The following is a 25,197-nucleotide window of genomic DNA, read 5'->3' as shown; positions in this document are numbered from 1 at the left end:
TGAATGTTTAAAATTTATTGATGAATTTATAAACAAGAAAATTTGAATTTTTCTTCTTTAGAGTACATGATGAAAATATTCAAAGTAAACTTTTTTTCTGCAGGTATGAAACAAAACAGTAATATTTTCCCAGTGTGCTCATCACGTGACCGATGCTTCAAATTGGAAGTTGATATTTGGATTTTATTGTTTTATTTTAAATTCTAATGAAATCTCGTGATAACAGTGTAGTGACACTGCCTCTAGCGCTGGGAGCGCGCATGTCACCATGAAACGGTGTCAGAGTATAAAACAGTGGACAAGGATAAGTCAGGAGCAGAAACCCTCTGAACTGAGCACAGCTCTTTAACTTCTCCTCACATTAATTCTCTCATCCTCTCGTCAGGATCAGGACCAGGATCAGGATCAGGATCTGTCCCTGCTTGCAGCGGGATGTCGGTTGGTTTTCCGCTGTTTTTCCGCCCCCTTCCTCTTGGTTTCGCCCAAACTGGCCTGAGCAGCAGCTTCTCGGCTTTATCCCCTCTGTGCTGCTGTTGCTGCTAGTGATGAGGAGGATGAGGAGGATGATGCTCTGCAGTTCTGAATGAGTGCACAGTCAATGGCCTGCTGCTGCTGGAAGGCTACGTGATGAAGCCGGGAGACGCTGTGATCATGGAGATCTTTCACCTGCCGTGGATGGTGCTGTGGATGGTGCCGGCGGTGTGGGCTGTGGAAGGTAAGCCACAGCTGAACTCTCGGTGTGAGTGGATGGATGAGTGCAGACGGAGCGGCGCGCAGACAGCTCAGCTCCATCATTAATGCAGACACAGTCAGAGTCCGGGTCTGAGGCACGGAGAGGGAACACTGAAAAAGTGTTTCCATGTAGCTCAGCTGAAGCCCGCTGTGCTGTGAGAGGCTGCAGACATGTTAGCAGGCTACAGGAACCAGTTTGAGACCCTGTCTGTGTTTTTTTTGATCTGGAGAGACTGACGCGCTGTTATTGGCACTTTCCATCATTTTTATTAGACCTGTGCGTAACGCAGGGATACTGCTGGTGATCAGGATGCAAACTGAGCCTCTGCAACATGTGTGCATGGCCTCATATACAAGAGGTGCACTTTACTGAGGATGCAGACAGTAAAAAGCTGCTTCCAAAGCCTGCATTTCAGACTGATGTTCCAGGAGGACTGTGCAGGCAAAATGGCACTCAGCATTCTGGATATTTATCAGAATTTTTCTGAAGTTATCCTTCTACACTTTGCATTCACTCAGCTGCTCATACAAGTTGTTGTTGTTGTGCAGTGTCTTAAAAAAGAAAATCACCAGAGGCTTTGGAGGCTTCCTGTCAGCCTCAGTGACCTGCTGAGGGTCAGCCGGTGCAGACTGATGCTGCAGCTCAGCAGAACCCAGCATCTGTATCTTCATCCCCACTGTTGGCTCTCAGAGTAGGAGCATGTCTGGATGAGTTCCATGTAGAGAAAACACTTTCTTGTTGTTTTTTTTAATGAAACTATTGGCAATATGAAATTTGAGTTTAGACATGTCTAGAAGCCTGTCCAAAGGGTGGCCAGAGGTGGTTGGCCCCCCTTGAAAGCCAATGAAACCCTTTTAGCAGCTGCTTCTAAGTCCTGACCTTTGATTGGCTAACTGCCTTGATAAAAACCGGACTTATGTTAAAATATAGTGTTTAAAATGCTCAGCAGGCAAGTGATGGCTTTATTTGCAAAAAACACAGCATTTTTTATTTGTTGAGAAATACTTCACACATTTATTTTAAGAGATCAGTGAGATGTAGAACGGTAAGCCAAAAAACATGCAAACTTCCAGCACACTGTCTGACCCCCAACTTACTGTATATACCAGGGTTTGGTGCAGGCACCTTTCATTTTGTTTCTGTTTCCGAGTGTTTTCTGGTCATTGGTTAACTTTTACTTTGGTATGTCAAGGTTTTGCTGCAGAGATACATCACACAGACGTGCAGTGTTTGATCAACTATGAGCAGAAAATGAAACCAAAGAGACTGCTCAGTGAGATAGCACTGGGACAAACAGGAGCCATGCTGTTTTGGCCTTTAACAGAGGAACCTCAGGAGGTTGCTCTGAAATGACCAAAAGTTGCTTGTTCACACATGTCCCCCACAGCGTGACGTCTGCCCTGTCAGAGATTAGAGGAGGAGACGGGTGTTGGGAGGCAGGGCGTGACATCAAAAGCACGCTGTGTGCAGACATCTTCACAAAGCTTTTCTCCTTCAGCCTCCATCCTGTTCCAACTTTCTGTTCAGCACTGAGTGTCATTGGCTGCTGCCAGCAGGAAAAAGTCAGGGAGAAAATCTGACTCTACTTTATAGATTGTGAAAACACAGAAGTCTTCAAGTGTTTTGTGCCTGTGTGCCGACTATAGAGATACAGCAGGATTTACATACATCATTATTTTTGGGGCATGAGGTATAAGGCCTGAGTCCATCAACACTGAGTTAAAGCTCTTCTTTTCTGTTTAAGGATGTTCAAACACGGGTCCTGAGCCAGGGTCTGAAGTCTGGGCAGACATGCTGGAGCTTCTGCAGTTTAAATGTGTCTGAGCATGTTGCTGTCTTACAGATGAGCAGGATGCTCTGATTCTCTCCAGCTTCAGCTTATTCTCCTGAATGTTTAGACTGATGCTCAAAGACCAGGAGTCTTGATGGCTCAGAGCGTTTCCTGACAGCACAGCAACCATACCCTACAGTATGGAGATGACAATGGTGGTAAAGTGATGATGATGGTGATGATGATGAAGATGATGATGCTAATGATGGGGATGACAATATTGATGATGATGATGGTGATTATGATGATGAAGATGGCAGTGGTGCGATTGTGATGATGATGATGATGATGGTGATGATGGGGATGACGATGTTGTTTGTGATGATAATGGTGATAATGATGATGAAAATAAGGATGATGATGAAGATGGCAGTGGTGCGATTGTGATGATGATGGTGATGACGATGATGATGATGATGATGATGATGATGGTGATGATAATGATGATTATTGATGAGGTTTCTGCCTGTTAAAGGGAAGCTTTTCCTTGCCATTGCAACTTGCAATATGCTGCAGAGCTCTGTACTCATGGTGGATTAAGATGAGATCAGACTCCTTATCTGGTCTTGATGTTGTGCTTCTGTTAATTAAACTGTATTAACATTAATGGGTCTAGACCTGTGAATGTTTTTGGAAAGTGCCCTGCGATAACGTTTGTTATGATTTGGTGCTATACAAATAAAGACTGAATAATTGATTGATGGTGATGATAATAACGAGGCTGTGGATGATGATAATGATGATAATGATGACACTGATGATGCTGATGATGAAGATGGTGGTGGAGGTGGTGGTGGATATTTTCAGTAGCACACAGCAGGGCTGGTGTCCCTGTGCTTTTGGGTCAGTCTCAGGATTAGACTGGAATATTAGGGGGATTATTCTAAATCCTTCTAACTGTAAGCACAATGCATTACCTAAAAGCCTTTTTGGGACTCAAAGGTAAAGGGGCGTTGCAACATTTTTTCACCCAATGAATCAGTTTATTTCAGTGTAACAACACCAATGATTAGCAAATTTTAAAGGGTGCACATCAACCAACATAATCTACATTATTTTACACACCACCTGTATATATAAATACATCCCCTCTGAGTCACTGATTAATTCTAAAAGCTCTTTCTTTGTTACCATCTCTTGATCAGCACAGTCTATCAGAGAGAAGTGGATAGGGAGCTCTGGCTTCATCTGAAACAAACCTTTAAAGCCAGGTCTCCTTCTAGCAGGTTCAGTGTGTTTTACTTCACAGCAGTGGCTGTGTGAGCAGCTGGATCTAAAAAGACACAAAGAGGGCTGAGGAATCTGGACTACACCAGGCCCCAGGATGTAGGATGCACTCTGCTTGGGAGGAAAAAGGTTGACGTCTGTGTCCCTGAAAGAAGAAGCTCCACCATGTTCAGCAATGTGCAGTTGTTATTCAGATGTGTAGCTCTTACTGGTGCTGTTATCTTTGCCCTGCCAGTTTGCTGCTCAACAGTTACTCTCAGGATTTATTACCTTATAGTATTTCACTCTTTGCCTCAGGTCTGAAACTCTACCCGAGGGCTGAAAAATGAAAAGAAAAAGGTTTAACTGTTGAACAGCTGTTCTCCTCCACACAAATTGTTTTACAGTTAGAACTGTCTTTCTTGCTGAATGCTGCCGGACACCTGATAGCTGCTCCTCAGACTAGGAATGGGTACCGAATCAGGTACTTTTGAAGGTACCAACTGAATTCTGACAAAAGTACCGGGTACCGATTCATGTAAAGTCAAAAGGTACCATGTTTAGGTACCTATATGCATCCTTGTGACTTTGAAGGAATGGACGGGTAGGTGATTTTCCACACTGGACATGAACACAGCATTGCAAGTTTATATATTGAAGAATAAATATGTTGAATTAAACAAACTGATATTTTATTATTAAATAAATTGATATTTTTTACCACATTGACACACAAAAGTACCTAAAAATGGTACCGTTGCGTACCAGTATCGATTTCCAGGTACCGGGCATCGGTAACGTATTGTTTCAAATGTGAAAGGTACCCATCCCTACCTCAGACAGCTGGGCCTCATCTGCTCTGAGGTGGGTGGTAGTTTGAAACCCTCAGTATGGCTTGAAGACCACTAAGTCTGCACCTGTTCTTTGAGTTGCCTCCTTTCTGTCTCTCTGGAATACATGTTGTTGTGTTGAAAGCTTTTTCTTTAGCTGTGCAGCTCTTTGTGTCTGCTCAACCCCCTGCTCCTTGGCAGACTGCTCCTCATGTTCAGCTGAATGATGCTGCGTGAAGGTATCCTCCTAAAGAACGTCTCTTTGTTTGTGAGTCATGTGTAATTCCCTTTAAACTGGACAGGAATAATCTTTCTTCTACTCAAACACTATGTGCCTGACATCAGCCTTTTTTTGGCCTTTCAAAGAGACTTCTTAATGAAACAGCGTTTTGAGGCATTTGCAGCGTGACACATGTTTGGTGGCTCTTATTTCCAGCCTGGACTCATGCTGTGATTATGCTGCATTTCTTCTCTGGTTTCAGTCGTAGACTGGGGTAGACTGGGCCATGAATGCAGCTGGCTGAGTTTCACTATAGATTGATGTTTTGTGAATTGTGTTGTATGTTTTGAATTGTAAATTGTTGCACATTACTTGATGTGGAGCAGCGTGGAAAAAATCCATCAGAGCTTTATTGTTAGATGTTCTGTTCATGGGTTGCTCTGTCAGTGACATACATTAACCCTGTTTCAGATCAATGAACATGTGTGTGTGTGTGTCAGAGAGGGAGACGATAAGGAGTACATAAACCAACCTGAACTCTTCTTCTCTCCTTACTCTGACACATTAGACATTTTCAGAGACTTTGAAACCAATGTGTGTGAGAGAAAGATCCATCGCACACAGCTGTTTATAGTCCTGACTGCTTTAATCAGGCTCTGGTCTGAAGCTGTTTGCAGCCCCCCGCTGCAGCTTGGAGCCTGATTGTGTTCCTGCCTCCGTCACAGGACGTCTGCTTGGCTGACTATGACGCTGGAGGGTGGGAACATTTCTCAGTCCTTCGCTGCACATGAGCGTCATTGCCAGAAATGCTCTCAGTGTTGGTGTGGTTAAAAGCGCCTCTAACTGTTCATCCTAGCTGCGCCTCAGCCTGTATGCTGGTTTCCTGCTTGAGCTCTGGGTCTGGCTGCAGAGATGGGTCATGGGCCATTCTTCAGTCTTATCTTTCCATCATGAAGAAAAGTACCAGTTTAGTGGTTTGATGTGGAAGACGAGGACCAGCCTGCACCCACCTGACCTGAGGCTGTGAGACAGATCACCAACACCAGCGTCTGACCTCTCTGATGCTGTGCTGTGTGGATGAGATGAGATCCTTGCTGCTGGATTAAACAGGGAGTGGAAATCCTGATGGTGTTACAATCCTCCTCGAACCGACCCTCAGAAAACACATGAACACTCATAAAGCACAGGACACAGAGGCCCCATCTGACAGGGGACACCAAAGACCCCGTCTGACTGCAGAAACAGTCCCTTCTCCAGGATCCTCCTCCCTCCATGTTCACTGAGCTGACCCAGGGTGGATCAGCATCATGCTGTGTTTCATTTGTGCTCTTTTTGATAAGATAAACAGAGATAAAGAAGTGTGAGGACTCAGGCCAGATTGGATTATGTTTTTGGTTGGCTGTAGGTGTCAGACTCTGACCCCTTCCTGAGCTCTGTTTCATCTTCCAGTTCCAAAGTGAGATATTCACGCCCCTGTTCAGCTTCACCTTCAATCAGGGGCGTATTTAGTCGTTTGGGGGCCCAAGGCAAACCCAGTCAATGGGGCCCTCCATGTCCTTGTAAGTCATCTTCCTCAGAGCTTGACTGGCCTTCCCTGGGTCCATTGTCTCTTTCCCAGAATCAAGGCATGAGACAGTGCTAATCTTGTACATGCTAACTTAACACAACTAAATGCATTTCCTCAAGTTCTGTTCTTTAGTTTGATTTAGAAAAAAGTGAATCTATAATTTTGTTCACTTTGTCCTGGATTTGAAATCTTTTATGGTCAATTGACAGCTTATTTGTCCCACAGTGGGGAATTTACAGAGTAACAGTAACAAACAAGAAAGTATGAAGTGAAAAACATTACAATAGGTAAATATTGAAAAAAATAATTTAGTAAAGAAAAAATATGTAAATATCAAGCACAACATAAAACTGGAAAAAAAATCTACTGAAAGAGGTGATATTTACAGTTACCATACTTTTTGGTACTATTATTTTAAAGTGAATGTATTTTTATTTGACCCCCTGTCCAGTGAGTTATGTTTCCAAAAAAGAGATTTTGTACAAAAATGTTTATCACCAACTCAAAAAGTTTGATTTAGAGAAAATGATCCTGTTTCCTGGGCTAGATAAAGTCCTTAAAATCCTAAAAGTCTTATATGTTTATCTCAGATCTCAGAGCAACATTGTTTTTATTTCCCACTTGGTTGAAAATAAGAAAAAAATGGGGAAAAGACATGTTGTAACATGGAATAGCCCATTGAATAAGAAGGGAGGGGGAGCACCTAAAACCATCATTAAAGATTAAGCCTTTTGATGTATTTTGAAGCATGTGAAGTAAGATTTAGAAAAAAGAAATGCTTTCAATTGAAGAGAACTTCATAAATCAGTTTTTAAGAGATGCTTTGGGGGCCCCTGGGAATCTTGGGGCCCCAGGCAACTGCCTGTGTTTGCCTAATTGTAGTTACGCCCCTGCCTTTAATAAAGACGTCACAGGGGAGGAAGGCCAGCTCCAGTCCAGCTGTGTATCAGCTCAGGATATTCGCATTGGCTGCACAAGTTCCTGCTCTTTAACTCTAAGCAGGTGTTTTTGTCTTATTTCTTAGTGGAATTGTTCTTCTAGACCTGATCTGAGCCACATTCACCTAAAGAGTCCAGAAAATGTCTTTGTATAAGATACTTTAAGACGGGGCTATTCAATCAGTGGCCACGGGCCACATCCAGCCTCAAAGCAGCTGCCAAGTGATTGGGATGTGGGTCAGAAACATTTTTTACCAACACTGACAAGCTCTTACAAAAATTTCAACATTATAACAAATATTGGCTACAACACCTATCGTAACCTAGCAACTAACCCACAATGCATTGTGTCATTAAGCGGGTGCATTCAAAAAGTTCACATCAGCAGTCCTACACTAGCGCGGAAAATCATCAGTTTAATCCCGTGTGGACTGTAAAGTATTTATTCATTTATTTATTTTACCACCAACTCCAAAAACCAAACCAATTAGTTTGCTCTGAAACGAGTGTAGCAGTGCTGAAAGATTACAATGTCTGAAGACACCACGCTGAAAAGCATGGCATGTTTCAGACTAAGTTTCCAGAAGGATCTCGTGAGACAGACGATAAAATTCACAGTCTGACTGTTCTACAATAAATACAATGAGGCAGACTTGCAAAGCTCAGGAGAAGGCCACAGCAGCTTAACTTTGATGCTAAAAATGTGCGGCCCAGCTCATGTCCTTGGTCTGAAAATTCATCCCGGCCAAAGTCTTTACCATTTTGACTGAGCCGAGTGCAAGAAACAGACTCTATCTGATAGAGCTGCTGTCTGCTGCTCCAGGCTCATGCTCTGCAGCTGGTCAGAGAGAGAACAGGCCTGTAGCACAGCCCTCCTGTTAACTGACATCTCATCACTTAGATTTATTTCAAGTTTGGCTCTTAAAGCTGGTGCTGCTGATGATTTTCACCGTCTCTGCAAAAAGCCTGGTGCACCTGATGTGATGTATCATGGATAGAAAGGTTTCAAATGTGGGTTCGATGCCAGCTCTCTGTGCTCTAAAATCTATTCTCAAACCAAAATATTGATACTTTTGTTAATTCAGTCATTTGAGGTCAGGTAAACCATTAACACAAACACAGTGAAAAGTAACCAAACTGTTGAGAATGTATTCGAATGACAAGTCGTCGATCATGACACTTTTTCTTCTGCCTGGGTAAGTGTGTAATGTACATTTATGTGTGTGTGTGTGTGTGTGTGTGTGTGTGTGTGTGTGTGTGTGTGTGTGTGTGTTTTATTTTTTAAGTGTATTTCAACAAATTACCAGTTTAAACCGGAGACCTGGTGCAGTGGTAAAAATAGGCTATGAAAACCGTCTCCGTTCATTGTCTAAACTGCTGCATGGTAGTGAGAGGTATTTTCTTGCTAACTTGGCCAGAGAGGAAAATCTTTCCTCCTACTACTTGTGTGGATTGGCTTCACGTTAAAGTAAGTGTTCTGCAAGGTCTGTCTCCGGCTGTACTGCAGCAGTGTTCATGGGAGCACCTTTCCTGATCCTCCATGACGATGATGATGATGCACAGCCCTCTGCAATTTCAGCAAACATTCTGTTCAGGCGGCTGATGCTGGGCTGGTTCACACTAAGGCTGTCGGGGAGCTTGTTTTCTGTCCCATAAACTTCAATGGCTTGCTTTTGTTTGATGGGAGAGCGCATCATATACAGTATGCTGTTCCAGCGGGTTGGTACGGTCCGTGCCAGTTTTTTGACTATGGGGTGCTAACTGTAAAGTTGCACACACAACAAATAACATTATTTCTCCACATTTAGCTTTAAACATCACTTTTTATGCAGATTTAGAGAAATATTTGTGAAATATATTTGTCAAATGTTATATTTAAATGTTGAAGATTTTATCTAAATGTTGAATATAAATGTTTTAAATAAATGTCCTGATTTCCTCACATAAAAGAATTTTCAAACTGGCAAAGTTTTGGATGGAGGAGCAGCCATGTTCACAGAGTAAGTCATGTTGTCTGAACAGCAGTGACGTGCAGATTGATAATGAAATATAGATACATCTTTAGACTGCTCTAACAAACAGACTTCTGATCTGTATGGTTCAAAAGTTTTAAGCAGTTCAGTCAGGAACAAGAGGTGGGGAGGGTACACAGCTGTGCATGAAGAGAGGGATTTGTGTGGCCTATGGTGAAGTATTTCTTCATTATCAACAGATTTCAGTGTATTATGATGCTGTTCAGACTTCAGGAATAAAGAAAGCTCATGGGAAACTCCTAAATCCTCTATGTTAATGCTAACTGCTAGTATCTTCAGCGTTAGAGTGAAGAACACGACCCCTCTTCTTTCTTCTTCTTTGCTCTTTCATATAACTCCTCTCTGAGACAACAGCTCCAGTCACGTCACAGCTCATCCCGTCATCCCGGCCTCTCTCTGCCAGGCTTTCCCCTCCATTCATTCACACACAGCGTCTATTTTTACCTGCTGGGGCTGCTTCTCAGCAGAGGGCCGCACATGCTATGGGAGCCGTCCTCATCACGCCTCCTTGCCGCCTCTCAGCTGGAGGTGTGCCGTGCGTAATTGTCTTTTACCAGTCGGTGCTGATACTGCACTTCACACTGTGTCGTGGGGCAGAGAAACAGAGCTGCAGCTGACTGATAATTATTTCCCTCTCGACGGGAGGTGGTGTGATGAGATGGAGAACATGGAGCTGAGGGGAAATCCTCCTGGAGCGATATTACAGGCTGAATAATGTATCAGGGTTTTATTGTGGAGCCTGTTGTGATGACAGTCTCAGTTCTCCAGGTTATCACATTAGGCTGCTCTTCCTTTGTTGCATCTCTGTGTTGTATTATTGTAGAGCTGCAGGCTGAGTCTACAAACATCCTGATAATGGATCAATCTTTGGTTCCACAGTGAGCTGAAGGTGGTAGTATGTGACAGTCTGGTGGCCGTTTACACGGCAACGGTTTCAGGGTGAAACACAAAAGTTTTGTTGTATTTCTGCCTCACGTTTACATGGAAGTGGTGTTTTAGGATGTGGTCACACTAGCAAACTGTGCCATGCTTCAGCACGCTTTAGCCCTAAATAATAATAATAATAATAATAATAAATTTTATTTATAGAGCGCTTTTCAACAAAACTCAAAGTCGCTTTACATAAAAAGTTAAAAGTGCAGATAAAAGACAGGTGAACAACAGAAAACAGATAAAAACGGAAGGTTACAGTGCAAAGGTAAAAACATAGAGCGTTGAGGAGGGACTGTGGATTACTGGTTGAAAGCAGTGCGGAAGAGGTGTGTTTTTAAACTGGATTTGAAGATGGTGAGGTCAGTGGAGTTGCGGATGTTTTGAGGGAGTGAGTTCCAGAGAGAGGGGGCGGCAACTGAAAAGCACGTTTCAAATGGCCAGTGTGACCCCAACCGTGCTGTGCTTGTGCATGTTTCACTTCTCTGCTTTGGCAGGCTTCAGAGAGGTGGGCTTCGGCACGGTTTACTCCATGCAGGAGCACAAGTACGCGGACAGCGCGTGTGATCTAAACGTGTGATTTAAACAAAGCGGTGGTGGCTGGGTGGGGCCAAAATGAGTTACCATAAGTCAAAGAGTCTCTCAAGTTGTAGCAGTGCTCTCTGTGTCTCATTGTGCTGACTCTGATGAGATCGTGCTTCATGTAAACAGATGCTTCACAATACGGGAGGCGGGCTGTGCGCGTGTGTGATACCTGCTAAAGTCTGGTTTATATAGGGGTATTGTGACCGCTGGCCTTACTCTCCAGCTGGGGATTAGCACTGGGGGGGGGCAATTGTGCTTAAGCATGGCACAGTTTGGATGGCTAGTTTGACTGCGCCCTTAGACAACCTGAAAAACTTTTGAAAATGGCCTGAGTGGAACTTTTCTAAAACGCTGCCAACACCATTGCAGTGTAAACAATGAGCTGGCGTTTTCAGTGGAAATGCTTACATCATGCTCAGCTTCTCGCAAGCCCATACAACAGTACAACAGTACTGGAACTACAATCGTTGTGGTCTACTGTGTTCAGCTTGTGCTGCTCAATCTGCTGGATCTGCTGACTGTCTTTCAACAAAATGAGCATCTGTTGCTCCACTTCTGCTCTTAGTATTTATCAACACACCAGATGAACAGCACAACTCCACTTCAGTGGAGGTCTACCAAAAGCCACTTTGGGACAAGACAGTTATAGCGCCAACTACAAGCCTGGCATGATTACTGCAGCGTTTTTTTTTTTAGCCCCTCAGCATTTCCGTGTAAACACAGATTTTTTTTGCTTGCTGCTGTTTAGCGTTTTCAATGAAACATTGTGTAAACAGGATCTGGGTTTCACCTGGTATCACTGGCTCTGTGGTCCATCACACCAAACATGTTTTTTTTACTTTTAAGCAGTGAGATGAGCGTATTTCACCCAGCAGCTGTCTTCCTCCCTTAATGGCATCTCTCTTTGATCATTCCTGGAGAGAAGCCAGGCTGGCCTGGCGCCCTTCGCTGACATTTCTCTGTGTTTGTGGGTTATCTAAGTCAATCAATATTCAGCGTTGGAATCAGCACAGTGCTCTTTAGCCTCTGGGAACACAGTGACAAAACATGGAGCACTAAAACAGCTCCTGACCCAGATCTCCACTGGCCTTTGGTGGCTGCACAGAGGAGGGGAATTTGAGCTGGTAACAGAAAGTGTGTTAGCCTGACAGAGAGGCAGACTGAGAGAGCAGAGAGTCCAGAAAATGTGGCCAGTCTACAGGATTACGCTCTCATTTTGGATTTCAGTGTCTGTCTTAACAGAAGTCCTCAACCTCTGTAGCAACATTGAGTCTGTGGGTCATCACTTGGACTCCAGAGCAGCTGGGAATGATTTGAGGGTCGGACAGCTCGTTGTGTTTGTGCAGCTTAGATTGTGTTCACCACAGCTTCTTCTTAACTTTACACTCACTCCTGTCCCCAGTCATGCTAGCTTCTGGGTCGGTCAGACCCCTTCGGCCTGCGCTGTCTCACTGTCAGTTATCGTGGCCAAAGTGAATCAGTGAGGATAGTACACATCACACACACAACACTGACTGACTGAGCTTCTCATGGTCTGTGCTTCAGCTTGTTAGGTCTGTGAAACTCTGCTGTTATTGTTTTTTGCACTGGTTAGCAAGTACCTTACCCTCAACACATCTGACTGGTTCCAGCTAGATTCAGATCCAGTTTGGTCCGTCTCCTCTCTGTCCCAGCATAGGAGCTGCTGAGTATTAGTTCTAGTCAGCTATCTCAGACCTGTTAGGTCGGAGCTCTTAGGGTGCCAGAGCTCGATGTATCAGTTAGCACAGTTAGCAGATTGAGCAGGACAGAAAGCCAAGCACAGGAACATTCAAACATTTTACGTCTTTACTGGCCTCTTCAGAGGCCTCTTCAGAGGCCAGTAAAGACAACATGGTCAGACAGAGGATCATTAGCAAGGAAGGTGATAGAGGTTAGGGTTTGTTGTAAAGACAAGACGAGTCATTCTGAGTCACACGATGTGTGTCACACACGTCCTGCTCCCTCACCCGAGCCTAAGCCAGTGACGGACAAGCCTACACTTTTCCACCAGCTCCCTGCAGCTGGACAGCCTGCCTAAAGGTCAAAACAAACCAGGTGTGTCTCCGGTCCGGCTCCAGTCCGGCTCCAGTCCATTATGAGTGGAGATCAGATCAGATCAGGTTTCTATTCAAGTCAATGTGTCAACTCGAGCAGGATCCACTCGGGTCCTGTCTGGCTCGTTCCTGCTCCAGCATAACCTTGCAGAGCAGACAGACCTGCCTGATTCAGTTTCTGAACTCCTGCAGGTCCATCTTGTCAGGCTCCAATGACCAACAATTTCACTCAGCTAAATTCTAACCGACCCAATCAGGGAAGAGAGGTGGGAGCTGTGGGAGCAGACGTGACATCAGCAGACTTTCGTACTTGTCAGCGTTCATTTGATTCTTAAGTTAAATTTATAAAAATGGAAGCTGTCGTTTAACACTTTTTTCACAGCTGTTTCTTGTGATTCAGTAGTTGTTCATCTATTGTTTCTCAGAAGCACTGGCTCACATAAGCTACGTCTACCGTGGCAGCCCCCTCTGTCTGAATACTCTGTGGAGCTACCAGTGCATAAATCTATCACAAGAGGACCATCTTTATGATAGTGCTTGATGGAAGGATGACTGCTAAACTTAACTGCTGCCTTGCCTTTTTAAGGCACATTGCAACCTATTGGAACATTTATTTCAAAATGTGACAGCTGTTATCAATATTTGCAGGGTTGTCTGCTCTCTTTGCTTCAATTACTTCTAATTAAATCCTTCCCCTATGAGGATGGTGCTCGCCTGTCTGTGCAGTGGTTTTGTAGTGATCCCAGCGATCACAGTGACGCTGTCAGAGAAGCTAAAAGCTGGAGATGCTTTAGTTTGGTGGTGTGTTGAGTGAATTTAAAGTGGTGAGCCTCAGTAACAGCCGCCTGGTTATCTTTCTGCAGAGCAGGTATTCGTTCTCAGGTGATAAAGTCTTCATTTTCAGAGTCAGATTTCCTCCTGCTGCACATTTGTTGAATGAGTTTATGAAACCACACAGAAGAATCACAAACTAGCTAACTTGAGTCACACCACGTCCTTCTGGCAGACATTACATCCCCCAAAGGTAAAAGGCTCCAGTGCTTGAGTGCATCCTCCCCAACAAGACACTTAGACTGTGAAGGCAGCCAAGCATAACTTTGAGTTTAGCATTAATCCACTGGAGCATGTTGTCTTTCCTCAGGAGATCTCAGTGATTTAGTCCATGTGACATCTGCTCCATCAGCAGCTACTGTTAGCAGCTACTGTTAGCAGCAGCTGTTAGCCAGCAATCAGACACAGTGATGGGAGAAATATTGGAGTTACTGCTTTATTTTCAGGGAAGAAGAAAATAGAAAACAAAAGATGGTTTTTCCACTAAACCTCCAGAAGACATTTTTTACAAGTCTCGGCTGTCTCAGTCAGTTTTGGTGGTCTCAGAGAGAAAGAAGATAAATCAGCAACGTGCAGTTTCTGTGTGGTTGTGTAGCTCTTCGTCACATTTGTTTCACCTTAGAGAGGCTGTGAGGATGATCCACCACACACTGTGGTAAAGACGTGACTCTGAACAAGATGTGTGTTTGTTTTGGAAATGAACAATTATCAGATCTTCTTTTTAACTCTACTTTTCCTTGTTTAAGACAACTTTTTACTCGATATAACACCACAAGGTCAAAGGTCAAAGGTTAAGGATGGAACGGTTTGTGAAAAAACCCTGAACTGTTCGGTTTCGCTCACTCGGTTGGGGGCGCTTCTGCTTCGAACAATTCTTGTTCGTGTTTTTCTTTTTTTTTTTTAGATTTACAGCTCAGTTTGAAGTGAGTTTGTAGCTCGGATCATACACATGTGCAACGTGAGGCCAAGGATTCAGTGGAACACTTGTGGGGAGGCATGTGTGTTGTTTACATGAGTTAGAGGGTGTACCTGTAGTGTTGTGTTGTTCTGCTGTCTGGGAGCACTTTGGATTCAGTGTGAGCTGAGGATAAAAACGTGACTGTCAAGTTAGAAACTTTATCACTACATTTAGAACGATTTTTCAGACCCTCTCTAGTGAGGTTTAAAGACGACAAGTCTTGCAACTTTTCTGGAGTTTGGAGTCTGACGTGAGGCATGTATTGATCTCCTCAATGGTCAGCGTGTGTGAGCCCCTCTCCTATCCCAACACAGAGACAGCCCTCATTCGCAGCCAGCGCAGTCGTATAGGGGGTAAAGGTGATGACAATTATAAGGGCCCACACACAGCCCCCAGTAGCTTCTATGACAAAATTATCATACATACACTGTAATATTATATATTCATATGAATGAATCCAAATTAAAACAAAGCCACAAGGCATACAATTTCCTAATCTTAATAATTTCAGTAACCCCCTTTGCCTCTTCTTAAAAAATGGTTTGGTCCACACCAAGATTTGTTCTTCCTCAGCGAAAGTTAGTGAGCACGAGCAAACTCCAGCAGGGCTAGGATGGCCCCCAAAAAACACAAGTGTGGACACTAAAAAAAGACTTGAAAAGGAGTCCATGAGTAGAAGCAGCAGAGCAGGGGCCCAGGACATGAAAAGCTTTTTTCCTAAGAATGGTGAGAGTAACACTACTGATGGCGACTGAAACACTGCCTACTTGTTCATTCGTTTAATGTCTGCAACATTAGCTTACCTTTAAAGGGGTGCAGGCTGGAGCCCACGTTAGCTGTCATCTGGTCGCGCTACACTCTGGACAAGTCGTCAGTTCAATTAAAAAAAAAAAAAGTCGCCAGTTCCTAATTACTACTATTTCATATGCTGCAGTTACTGCAGTAACTGTGTGTTTCACCCATATTGTCGGACAGTGCTCCAGTATGCACCCACTCAAAGGCTGCATTGAATTGTATTATGATGCATTCAGGTTCTGCTCAGTAATTTTTTTTTTTTTCTACCTTGTCCTGTTCAGCATCACGACAACAGAATGATGGTCTGGCTGCCGTATTGTAGTGTATAAAGCTCCCTTTGAGTTTTAAACTTATACTCTTTATTAGTGTTTTTGATATTTGTATACATACATACATATATATATATATATATATATATATATATATATATATATATATATATATAGTTTCCCTCCCGTATATTGCCAAGTTTGAAGACTACTGCTTAACCAGAACAAGGTGATATCAGGAAAGAAACAGTGCTAAAGGGAAATAGTGTAGAGAAGAGACTAGACAGAGGGGGAGAGAGAGACAACAAAACAACAGTAGAGAGCAACCACAAATGACTACAGACAGGAGAAACAAAAACCAGCTGCTGAGCCTGAAAAGAGACAGTATCCTGAGGTCTTTGACATCATAATCACAAGAAGCACCTGTGGAAAGATGAACTGGAGAAATCATGAGTAACAGTGAACACATCAACGACCATTGTAGAAAAAAACGTATATAAAAATATACACAGAAGCATATACTCACCTACACATATAGGGGTGGAGGTGACAGCACAGAATATTGGGTTTGATTTAGGTCAGGTGATCATGCCAAGGTGTGATCATGCAGATGTGGCCCCGCTGCTCCCAGAGGCCAAACACGCACTGAGATGGCCCTCATCCCTGGGCATCTAGCAGCTTCAACAGAGCACAGAGCCCAGACAGACCACCACGGAGACAGCAGCACGCCAACCTAGGAGGAGGCAAGGAGAGGGTGCCCGGGAAGGCTAGAGGCAGGCCCCTGACACTACAGAGTGAGGGCCCCAAGGAGGCAAGGGACTCAGGCCCACAGGCCCAGCTAGAAGCATCAAGTGCAGGGGGTAGGACCCTGGGTCCCCCGTGCCCAAGGGCCACCCACCCCTGAGGAGGGAGCGCTTGGCTAGGTACCCAGGAGGATGGACCCGGCCCAGGCCACCACCCACCACCCACCACCCACGCGAATCGGTGCTAGCCCCCAGTGCACCCGGCCAGACTCTGGAGCCACAAACTCACAGTGATTGATCCATGGATCCATGGATTGGTTGGTGGGTGAATTGGTGTAATCAATCCACGCTGTATTAATGACGCCCTCAGTCCCAGTGACCTGGATTGGAAGTGAGTTTTGTAAAAGAGAAACAGTCACTGCAGAGACCAGTCACTGACTGAATGAACTGAGAATCCAACAGCTCAGTGTGTGAGAGTGAACTCCTTACACATGGTCACTGCAGGAGAAGAGCTGGCTGAACTTCAGACTCATGTTGGGACGGCAACCACAGGAGGTAGTTTTGGACAGATTGAGAAAAGTTTTTTTTAGGTGATAGGCCGAGCGGAGAACTTCATGACTGCATGGAGAGTCTCAGGTTGCCTCCTTTCTCTTCTGTGTATTAACTCCTCTGCCGTGCTTGTCTGTGAATGTGATGTATGCAGCTTCAATCTGTGGAGCAGTTGATTGCATCCAGGCCAGCAGGCAGCCCCAGGCACAGACGCTATGTATCTGTTCTAATGTAGGGAGGAGGGAGCAGTGAGCTCTCATCACTCCTATCACTGCTATACCTTCCTCACCGAGCCCTCTTCCATCTGCTCTGTCAGGGGAGGATAAAAACAGTCTGATATTTTTAAACAAACCAGACCTCAGAGGAGGACGACGAGGCTACTTTACATTCAATATTTACAGACAAGGATATTACTGCTGGAAGAATTCACTGTGAAGAGCTGTAGAGGCTGCCTTAAACAGCTAAACAGGACCAGATTGATTTACATCACGTCAACGTCTCAAAAACAACATCACGCCGACTGATAAAGTTTATTAGAGAGAAGAGAGATCTGTGTTGATTGATTTGTTGATTTTTTGATTGATGAAATGATTTCTGTGATTACTTTTGTAGTGATGGTGGATACTGGAGCCTGACGTTCAGACAGAAAAAGGACAGAAGAGCAGAAGAAAGCTAAACAGGAGACAGAGCATGGGCTAAAGGCTAAAACAGAAGCTAAATACTAAAACAAAGACTATAGACTAAAACAGGTGCCAAAAGCTAAAACATGAGTGAAAGGCTAAAACACAGGCTAAAGGCTGAAACAAGTGCCAAACGCTAAAACAGGAGCTTGAACATAAAACATGAGCTAAAGGCTAAAACATGCCAGAGGCTAAAACACTTGTTAAAGGCTTAAACAGGGGCCAAAAGCTAAAGCATAAGCAAAGGTATAAAACACAGGCTAAAAGCTAAAACAGGTGCCAAAGGCCAAAACTTGAGCTAAAGGCTAAAACACAGACTGAAGGCAGACCAAGTGCCAGAGGCTAAAACAGGAGCTTAAGCCTTAAACACAAGCTAAAGGCTAAAACATGAGCTAAAGACTAAAACTTAAGTTAAAGGCTAAAACAAAGGCAAAAGGCTAAACACATGCTAAAGGCTGAAACACAAGCTAAAGGCTTAAGCATGTGCCAAAGGTTAAAACATGAGCTAAAGTCTAACACACAGGCTAAAGGCTGAAACACAGACTGAAGGTAGACCAAGTGCCAGAGGCTAAAACATTAGCTTAAGGCTCACATGCAGGCTAAAGGCTGAAACAAGGTTAAAAGCTAAAACAAAGGCTAAAGTCTTACACACAGGCTAAAGGCTGAAACACAAGCTAAAGGCCAAAACATGAGCTAAAGGCTGAAATAGGTGCCAAAGGCTGAAATATGAGCTAAAGCCAAAACTCAGGCTTAAGGTAAAAACAGGTCCCAAAGGATTTAAAATTAGCTAAAGGCTAAAACACATGCTGAAGGCTTAAACATGAGCTAAAGGCTTAAACATGAGCTTAAGGCTAAAAAATGAGCTAAAGGCTAAAACACTGGGGTGGTTGGGCTCAGTGGAAGAGTCGTTGTGTCTTAATCAGATGGCCGAGGGTTTGTTCAAGCTTTTTAAGAGTCAGGTCCTCATCACAGTGTGCGAGGGACTGGGGTTAAAAGGTTGCGCTGTGATCCACTTCAGTTAGGTAGTTCTAACAGCCTCTTAAATGTAAGGAAGGAGAGTTTCAGCTCCTCTTTAAACCACACTCCATCACAACCCTGTTTGTGCTCATACACACCCCTCAGCCATTTATAAAAGAATAAAATATAATATAATAATAATAATTATGAAGAAACAAAACCAAAGTACATATTTGTCAGTTACTTACCCTAACCCTAACTACTTATTTATCAAAATGGTATTTATTTCAAAATGATGTTTTTATTTATTTAACTATTAATCTTTTGGGGTTCCATACTGCAGCTGTCACATTTCAAAAAATGAGCTGCAGGACAAAAACTGTTTGATTAACACGACTTCCCTCTGACATCTTTCCATGCACCACAGAATAAAGCTGTATCATGTAAACCCCTCAGCAGGGACAGATGGATCCAGCTGGATTTCATTTGATCATTCAGATTAATATCCATGCAAACCTTTGATCAGTCATTTCTACCAGGTGAAGGTGGAATTATGCTTTCTATGTACTTCTGCTCTATGCGACGCCCCCTGCACATATGACTGGCTTTGGCACGTGCTCTGTCAGTCTTAAAAAAAGAGTGTTTCCCACTTTGATTTAAATAAGTGATCATGAACAGGAGAAAAGCTGCTGCTGCTGCTGCTGCTGCCGGTGATGCACTCCAAACAGGGTCAGATTCACTTTCAGCGCTCATGCATCATCCTCCTGCAAGAGAAGCGTCCTCCTCAATGTCCAGCTTTACTAAGGAGAGAAGCAGAATGAAGGAACAGAATGTGCTCTGTCACCGGTTTGATTAAAGTTGAATTACTGTGAGTAGTAGCAGACATCCAGAGTCAGAGACCCCAGAGAGTCAGGGGATGGAGTGTGTGTCACGCAGTGTGGGGATGAGCTCCAGGCTGTTTGTTTACAACAGAGACAGAAGGAACAGCTTCAGACAGCTCTGTGCACATCAGGACGAGTTTATCCAGACTGAAGCTTGACGGGGCATGAACATCATAATCAGATCCAGTCCTGCTGCACTCAGTGAAGCTGGACTGCATCGTTAGAATCCTTTCCCAAGGTCTAACCCAGGGGTCTGCAACCTTTACTTTCAAAAGAGCCATTTTCCCAAAGCTCACCAAGATGATAAACATTTGAGAGCCGCAAAATATACTTCATCTTCACAATAAGGATAAAAACAGTGTATTAAATTCTAGACAAAGAAAAATCTAGTACATAATTATCTAAACATTTGAAAAATTGTTAGAGAATGTACAAAAATACATGCAAAAATGTTGAAATTTAAAAAAAAAAAATGCTGAACCTAAATTTTGCTTAACTTTCAAAATTTTGCTTGACTTTCAAAAAAGTTGTAAAAAAAATTCTAAAAAATTGTAAAAAAAAAATTAAATCTAAAAATGCAAAATAAGTTTAAAAAATGGGATTCAAATAAAAAAAAATCAAAAAATTGCATAATCTCCCTTTTTTTTAATTTGAAAAAATGTAAAAAATAAAATGAAATTCAAAAAATCACATCAAAAAATCTAAAAATTGTAAAAGCTTTATTGCAAGAGGTTATACATATGTAGTACAACAAAATGTTAAACTGTGATTATTTTTAGTGTCTGTGTCCTTTATTAATACATTTGTAAGAAAAATTACAAAAAAAATTCTCTATCAATAAAATTCTTTAAAGCTACAAGGAGCCACTGCAAAGGAGTCAAAGAGCCACATGAGGCTCCAGAGCCGCAGGTTGAAGACCCCTGGTCTAACCACTTCCTGTCCATGCTTGAAAAAAACAACTTTAACGGTTTCATTACCTCTGGTTTACCCCTCAAAGCCTGCTGATTGTTTTCATGAAGCACAAAGTGGAGAACCCTTGTCTGCCTGCAGCCCTGCAGGTCCAGGCCATGAGATGCCCCTCTCCCTGGCCCACATGAGGCTGACCCAGCGCTCACAGGTTTCCTGAAGGCAGGGCTCAGTATTCCTCGAGCAGGCAGAAGCTGTAACGTCTCATTTCAATCAGAGCAGGAACCTGAGGGGAAAGGAACAGTTCATCAAAAATGGTGAATTTTTTGGAGTGTGAATCATGAAGACGACTCCGGGGGATTGACACAGATAGTTGGAACAAGTTCCCTGGGCAGTGTGTCAGAGATCACACTCTGACATCCTCGAAAGCTGCTGTGAGTGGAGTAATCCCTCCCTCTGAAGCATTCATGTTTTTCAGCTACATCAACTTCAGAGGACCTGGAGCTGAGATGGGCAAACCCCGGGATTTCTGGGATTTGATGTGATAGAGCTGACGGCAGCTGAGCCCCCCAACCCTTTCAGAAACACAGGGGATCACGCAGCCTCAGGCGTCTGATTTTCAGGATGCTTAAAAAGTGAAACACGATGGAAAGAAAGAGCTCGACTGTCAAACTGAAGTAACTGATTCTTTTCTGATAACCTTTAAAAGTGTCTGATAGCAGGTCCCAGCAGCAGCCTGTCACCAGAGCTCAGAGGAGAGTGCCTTATGAGCACAGAGGCTCTGTGTATTACCTGGGGGATGCTGGAGGCAGGCGCTCAGTCACAGGCAGTCGCCGTGTGTTTCTGCATCTCAGTGGCTTCTTGTCCAGGGTCAGTCTGTGTCCTCAAGTCAGAAACTCAGAGCACAGAAATCTGGATGCTGTGTTAGTTTAAAGATTTGACATCCTCAGCTCATTCATCCTCAGATAGTCACCTAACTCTTTAACTGCAGATTATGTAAAAGTCCTGTTTGGAGGGCTGTCAGGAAGAAAGAAAGAGTTGTTCTGAGCATCTCTCCACACCTCCTTTCTCTTTCCTCGTCTCTGTCTGAGTTGCTGGCAGAGCCAGGGAGCTTTTTGTTCCAAAAAAAGAAGCTTAAAGCAGAAATGAAGCTCTCAGAGCGTGTTTGCCTCAAACCTGTCTGCAGGTGTCTGCTTTTACATTTTCAGTCCCTCCTTCTTCCACTGCTCTTTAACTCCAATAACAAGGAGCTTTTCACCATGCATCATCCTGCATTAAAATACAGGTGCAACAATGTTGTCGGCATGACCAAATTCAGAAATGTAATGGCTAAAGGTTAGTTGAGTCTCCTTTGTCTATCAGCTGTTAGTGGAAAAAAAACAAACTTTTCTTTCATCTGTTTTCACAGGGTAATCTCTGCGCAGGTTACTTCTGCACAGAATAATCTCTACACAAGTTATCTCTGCCCAGAGTGATCTTTACACAGGGTGATCTCTGCACAGAGTGATCCCTGCAAAGGGTGATGCATGCCAAAAATGTGACTGGGAAGCTGCAGGTAAAGGAAATATGACAACAAGTCATGGAAAATGATATGCCGCTCCATCCTCAGACTTTTGAAGTCAGTGATTTTAACTAAAGCTGCAAATCTTCCAGGTCAAATCTTTGTTGTCGTGGGAGTGAGATGAGAATGTGCAAGAATTTGAAGAGAAGACTCAATGATTGTCTCATTTTTAATCATCAGCTGTGACATTCAGCGCAGCAGTCCAATGTTAGAGCCACACTGTGGCTTCTTCTCCTGCTGCAGAGTAATAGTTACATTCAGTATATGGACCAAGAGCACGTCTAACATCCACAGCAGCCCATCGTGCACAGGTCACATCCATCAAGTGACAACTGTAAGCCAATCACAGCCTGCCTCACCTGCACCAGATACACCAGCAGCACCTAAAATAATCACATCCAGGTGAAGCCATGGTGTTTGTGGCCCTAATACAAGAAAAAAAAAGAATTGAGAAAGACTCAGCAGCTGCAACAAGAAACAGGAGGTAAAGAAAGTTCTGGATTGAGCTGGTCAACAAAGACTTCTGCTCCTGATTCCTGCAGAAAATATGATAAGATGATCTTAAGCTCACACAGCATGCTGTCAGAGAGAGGCATTCCAGAAGAAATCAACGCTAGTGACAGATGTAGCAGTATTTCCTTCAGCAATCACCTTCTGTGACAGACAAACATTTTTTCTCTGACGTTTAAAGTTAAACGTGTAGATGAAAGGCTCCTTTGGGGAATTAAATCAGCGTTTTGGTTTGAACTCCTGATCAACTGATCTCCAGAGCTAGATATGGGAACGTCAACACATGGGTAGGGATGGGTACCTTTCACATTTGAAACAATATGGTACCGATGCCCGGTACCTGGCAATGGGTATTACTCAACATACTCAACAATTTTATGGTACTTTTATGTGTTTATGTGGCTATAAATATTTATTTAAAAAGCATAAAACCTCAAAGTTTCTTAATTTAACACATCCATTCTTTAATTTATAACCTTGTAATGCTGTGTTCACATCCAGCATGGAAAATCACCTACTCTTCTGCTCTCACTCTCAGTCACAAGGATGCGTTTAGTTACCCAAACATGGTACCTTTTGATTTAAAAGTACTAAATTTGGTACCTATCCCTGCATATGTGGCACAAATTCAAGACCTACTGGGATTCCTGGACTGACGGGCTAATTAAGGAGGTTTAAAAGAATGAGAGGTAAAATTAGGAGATTATATCAATGACTAATACAAAAAAACTAATTAGAATAATTATGTCAACAGCTCCAGATCATAAAACTGGTGCTGAAAGCTGCGTGGCGGGCAGTGCTTTGACGTTAAATAAAGTACATTCTGCTGATGTGTCCGTGTGGGTTTAATCCAGCACGGCGTACAGAGCGTGGCACACAGAGCGCAGCGCACATAGTGCGGCGCAGCCTGCCAGGATTATGTGTGCTGGACTTGGCCCACTCTCTCCTCCTCTTTGCCCTACTTTTCATTGAATCATGCAGAGAAAGGCAGGACAAGAGCTCGCTCTCTCTGTCTATATATATATTTATATATATGTGTGTACTGCAGGAACACTGGGACAGATGGAGCAAGTGGAGGGGGGGGGGCATTATTGACACAGAGAGAATGAGTGCTGCAAAGTATTATGGGAAAACATCCGGCACTGAAATATTAATCCAGCCCTTTAATGAAAATAATTCATAAAACGTAATATGTGGTGTCAGAGTCAGTGAGTGCAGCTCTGTTTCCAGCAGGACGTGGGCAGGCTTCAGATGCAGCGGCTCCTTCATGCAACTCCCAGTGCAAAGTTGTAACCTGTAAGTTGTTCACTTTCTGCAGGAAGTAAGGAGCTACTATGACAAATGTCTAGTCACGAAAGCAGGGCAACATAAAGAAATGCATCCCTGCCCTCACCAGCCCACGCTGCCCCCATTTCTGTGCTCCAGCTCCCAGCAACAGCAGTTCCAGCCAAAGCCAGCCCTGCTGCATTTCAGATTCCCCTCTGCAACACACTTCATTTCAGTTTAATTGGTTCCTCTAGATTAAGGCTCTAAATGTTCTATCTGACTGCTCTGTATGACTGCTCTGCATGAGTGCTCTAACTGACTGCTCTGTATGTCTGCTCTTTCTGACTACTCTTTATGACTGTTCTATCTGAATGCTCTATCTGATTGCCCAATCTGACTGCTCTATATAACTGCTCTATCTGAATGCTCTATCTGACTGCTCTATCTGAATGCTCTGTGTAACTGCTCTATCTGAATGCTCTGTGTGACTGCTCTATCTAAATGCTTTATCTGACTACTCTGACTGCTCTGTATGACTGCTCTATCTGACTATTCTGTATAACTGCTCTATCTGAATGCTCTGTCTGAATGCTCTATCTGACTGCTCTAACTGACTGCTCTAACTGACTGCTCTATCTAAATGTTTTATCTAACTACTTTGTCTGACTGCTCTGTATGACTGCTCTATCTGACTGCTCTGTATAACTGCTCTATCTGAATGCTCTATCTGACTGCTCTATCTGACTGCTCTGGATGACTGCTCTATCTAATGCTATAACTCACTACTCTGCATGACTGCTCTGTGTGACTGCTCTGTATAACTGCTCTATGTAAATGCTATAACTCACTACGCTGCCTGACTGCTCTGTATAACTGCTCTGTGTGACTGCTCTATCTGACTGCTCTGTCTGACTGCTCTCTCTGCCTACCTTGTCTGACCGCTCTGTCTGACTGCTCTGTATAACTGCTCTTTATGACTGCTCTATCTGACTGCTCTGTTACACTGCTCTGTTACACTGCTCTGTTACACTGCTCTGTTACACTGCTCTGTATGACTGCGCTGTAAAACTGCTCTATCTGAATGCTCTGTTTTACCGCTCTGTATCACTGTTCTATCTGACTGCTCGATCTGAATGCTATGTATGACTGCTTTTTTAAGACTGCTTTGTACGACCCCTTTTTATGACTGCTCTATCTGACTGCTCTATCTGACTGTTCTGTGACACTGCTCCATCTGACTGCTCTATCTGGCTGCTCTATCTGAATGGTCTATTTGACAGCTCTTTCTGTCTGCTCCATCACAGTGCCTTATCTAACTACTCTGAGTGCTCTGTACAATTGCT

The 25,197-nt window shown here is 43.5% G+C and overlaps 1 protein-coding gene across 1 annotated transcript in view; it reads left to right on the top strand.

The window, feature by feature from the left end:
• The first annotated feature begins 274 nt into the window (after positions 1-274).
• LOC141799081 (ephrin type-B receptor 2-like) overlaps positions 275-25,197 on the top strand; it is a 61,074-nt gene continuing 36,151 nt past the window's right edge. The window contains exon 1 of the mRNA XM_074681161.1: positions 275-715. Coding sequence (XP_074537262.1) covers positions 628-715 — 88 coding nt within the window. The 5' untranslated portion in view covers positions 275-627. The remainder of the gene's footprint in view (positions 716-25,197) is intronic.

The sequence above is a fragment of the Halichoeres trimaculatus genome, unplaced genomic scaffold (genome assembly GCF_033239565.1).
Source record: "Halichoeres trimaculatus isolate MK-OKI-2021-1 unplaced genomic scaffold, fHalTri1.1 fHalTri1_scaffold_11, whole genome shotgun sequence".
NCBI classification, from domain to species: Eukaryota; Metazoa; Chordata; class Actinopteri; order Labriformes; family Labridae; genus Halichoeres; species Halichoeres trimaculatus.
This window is presented reverse-complemented; position numbering and strand designations above follow the sequence as displayed.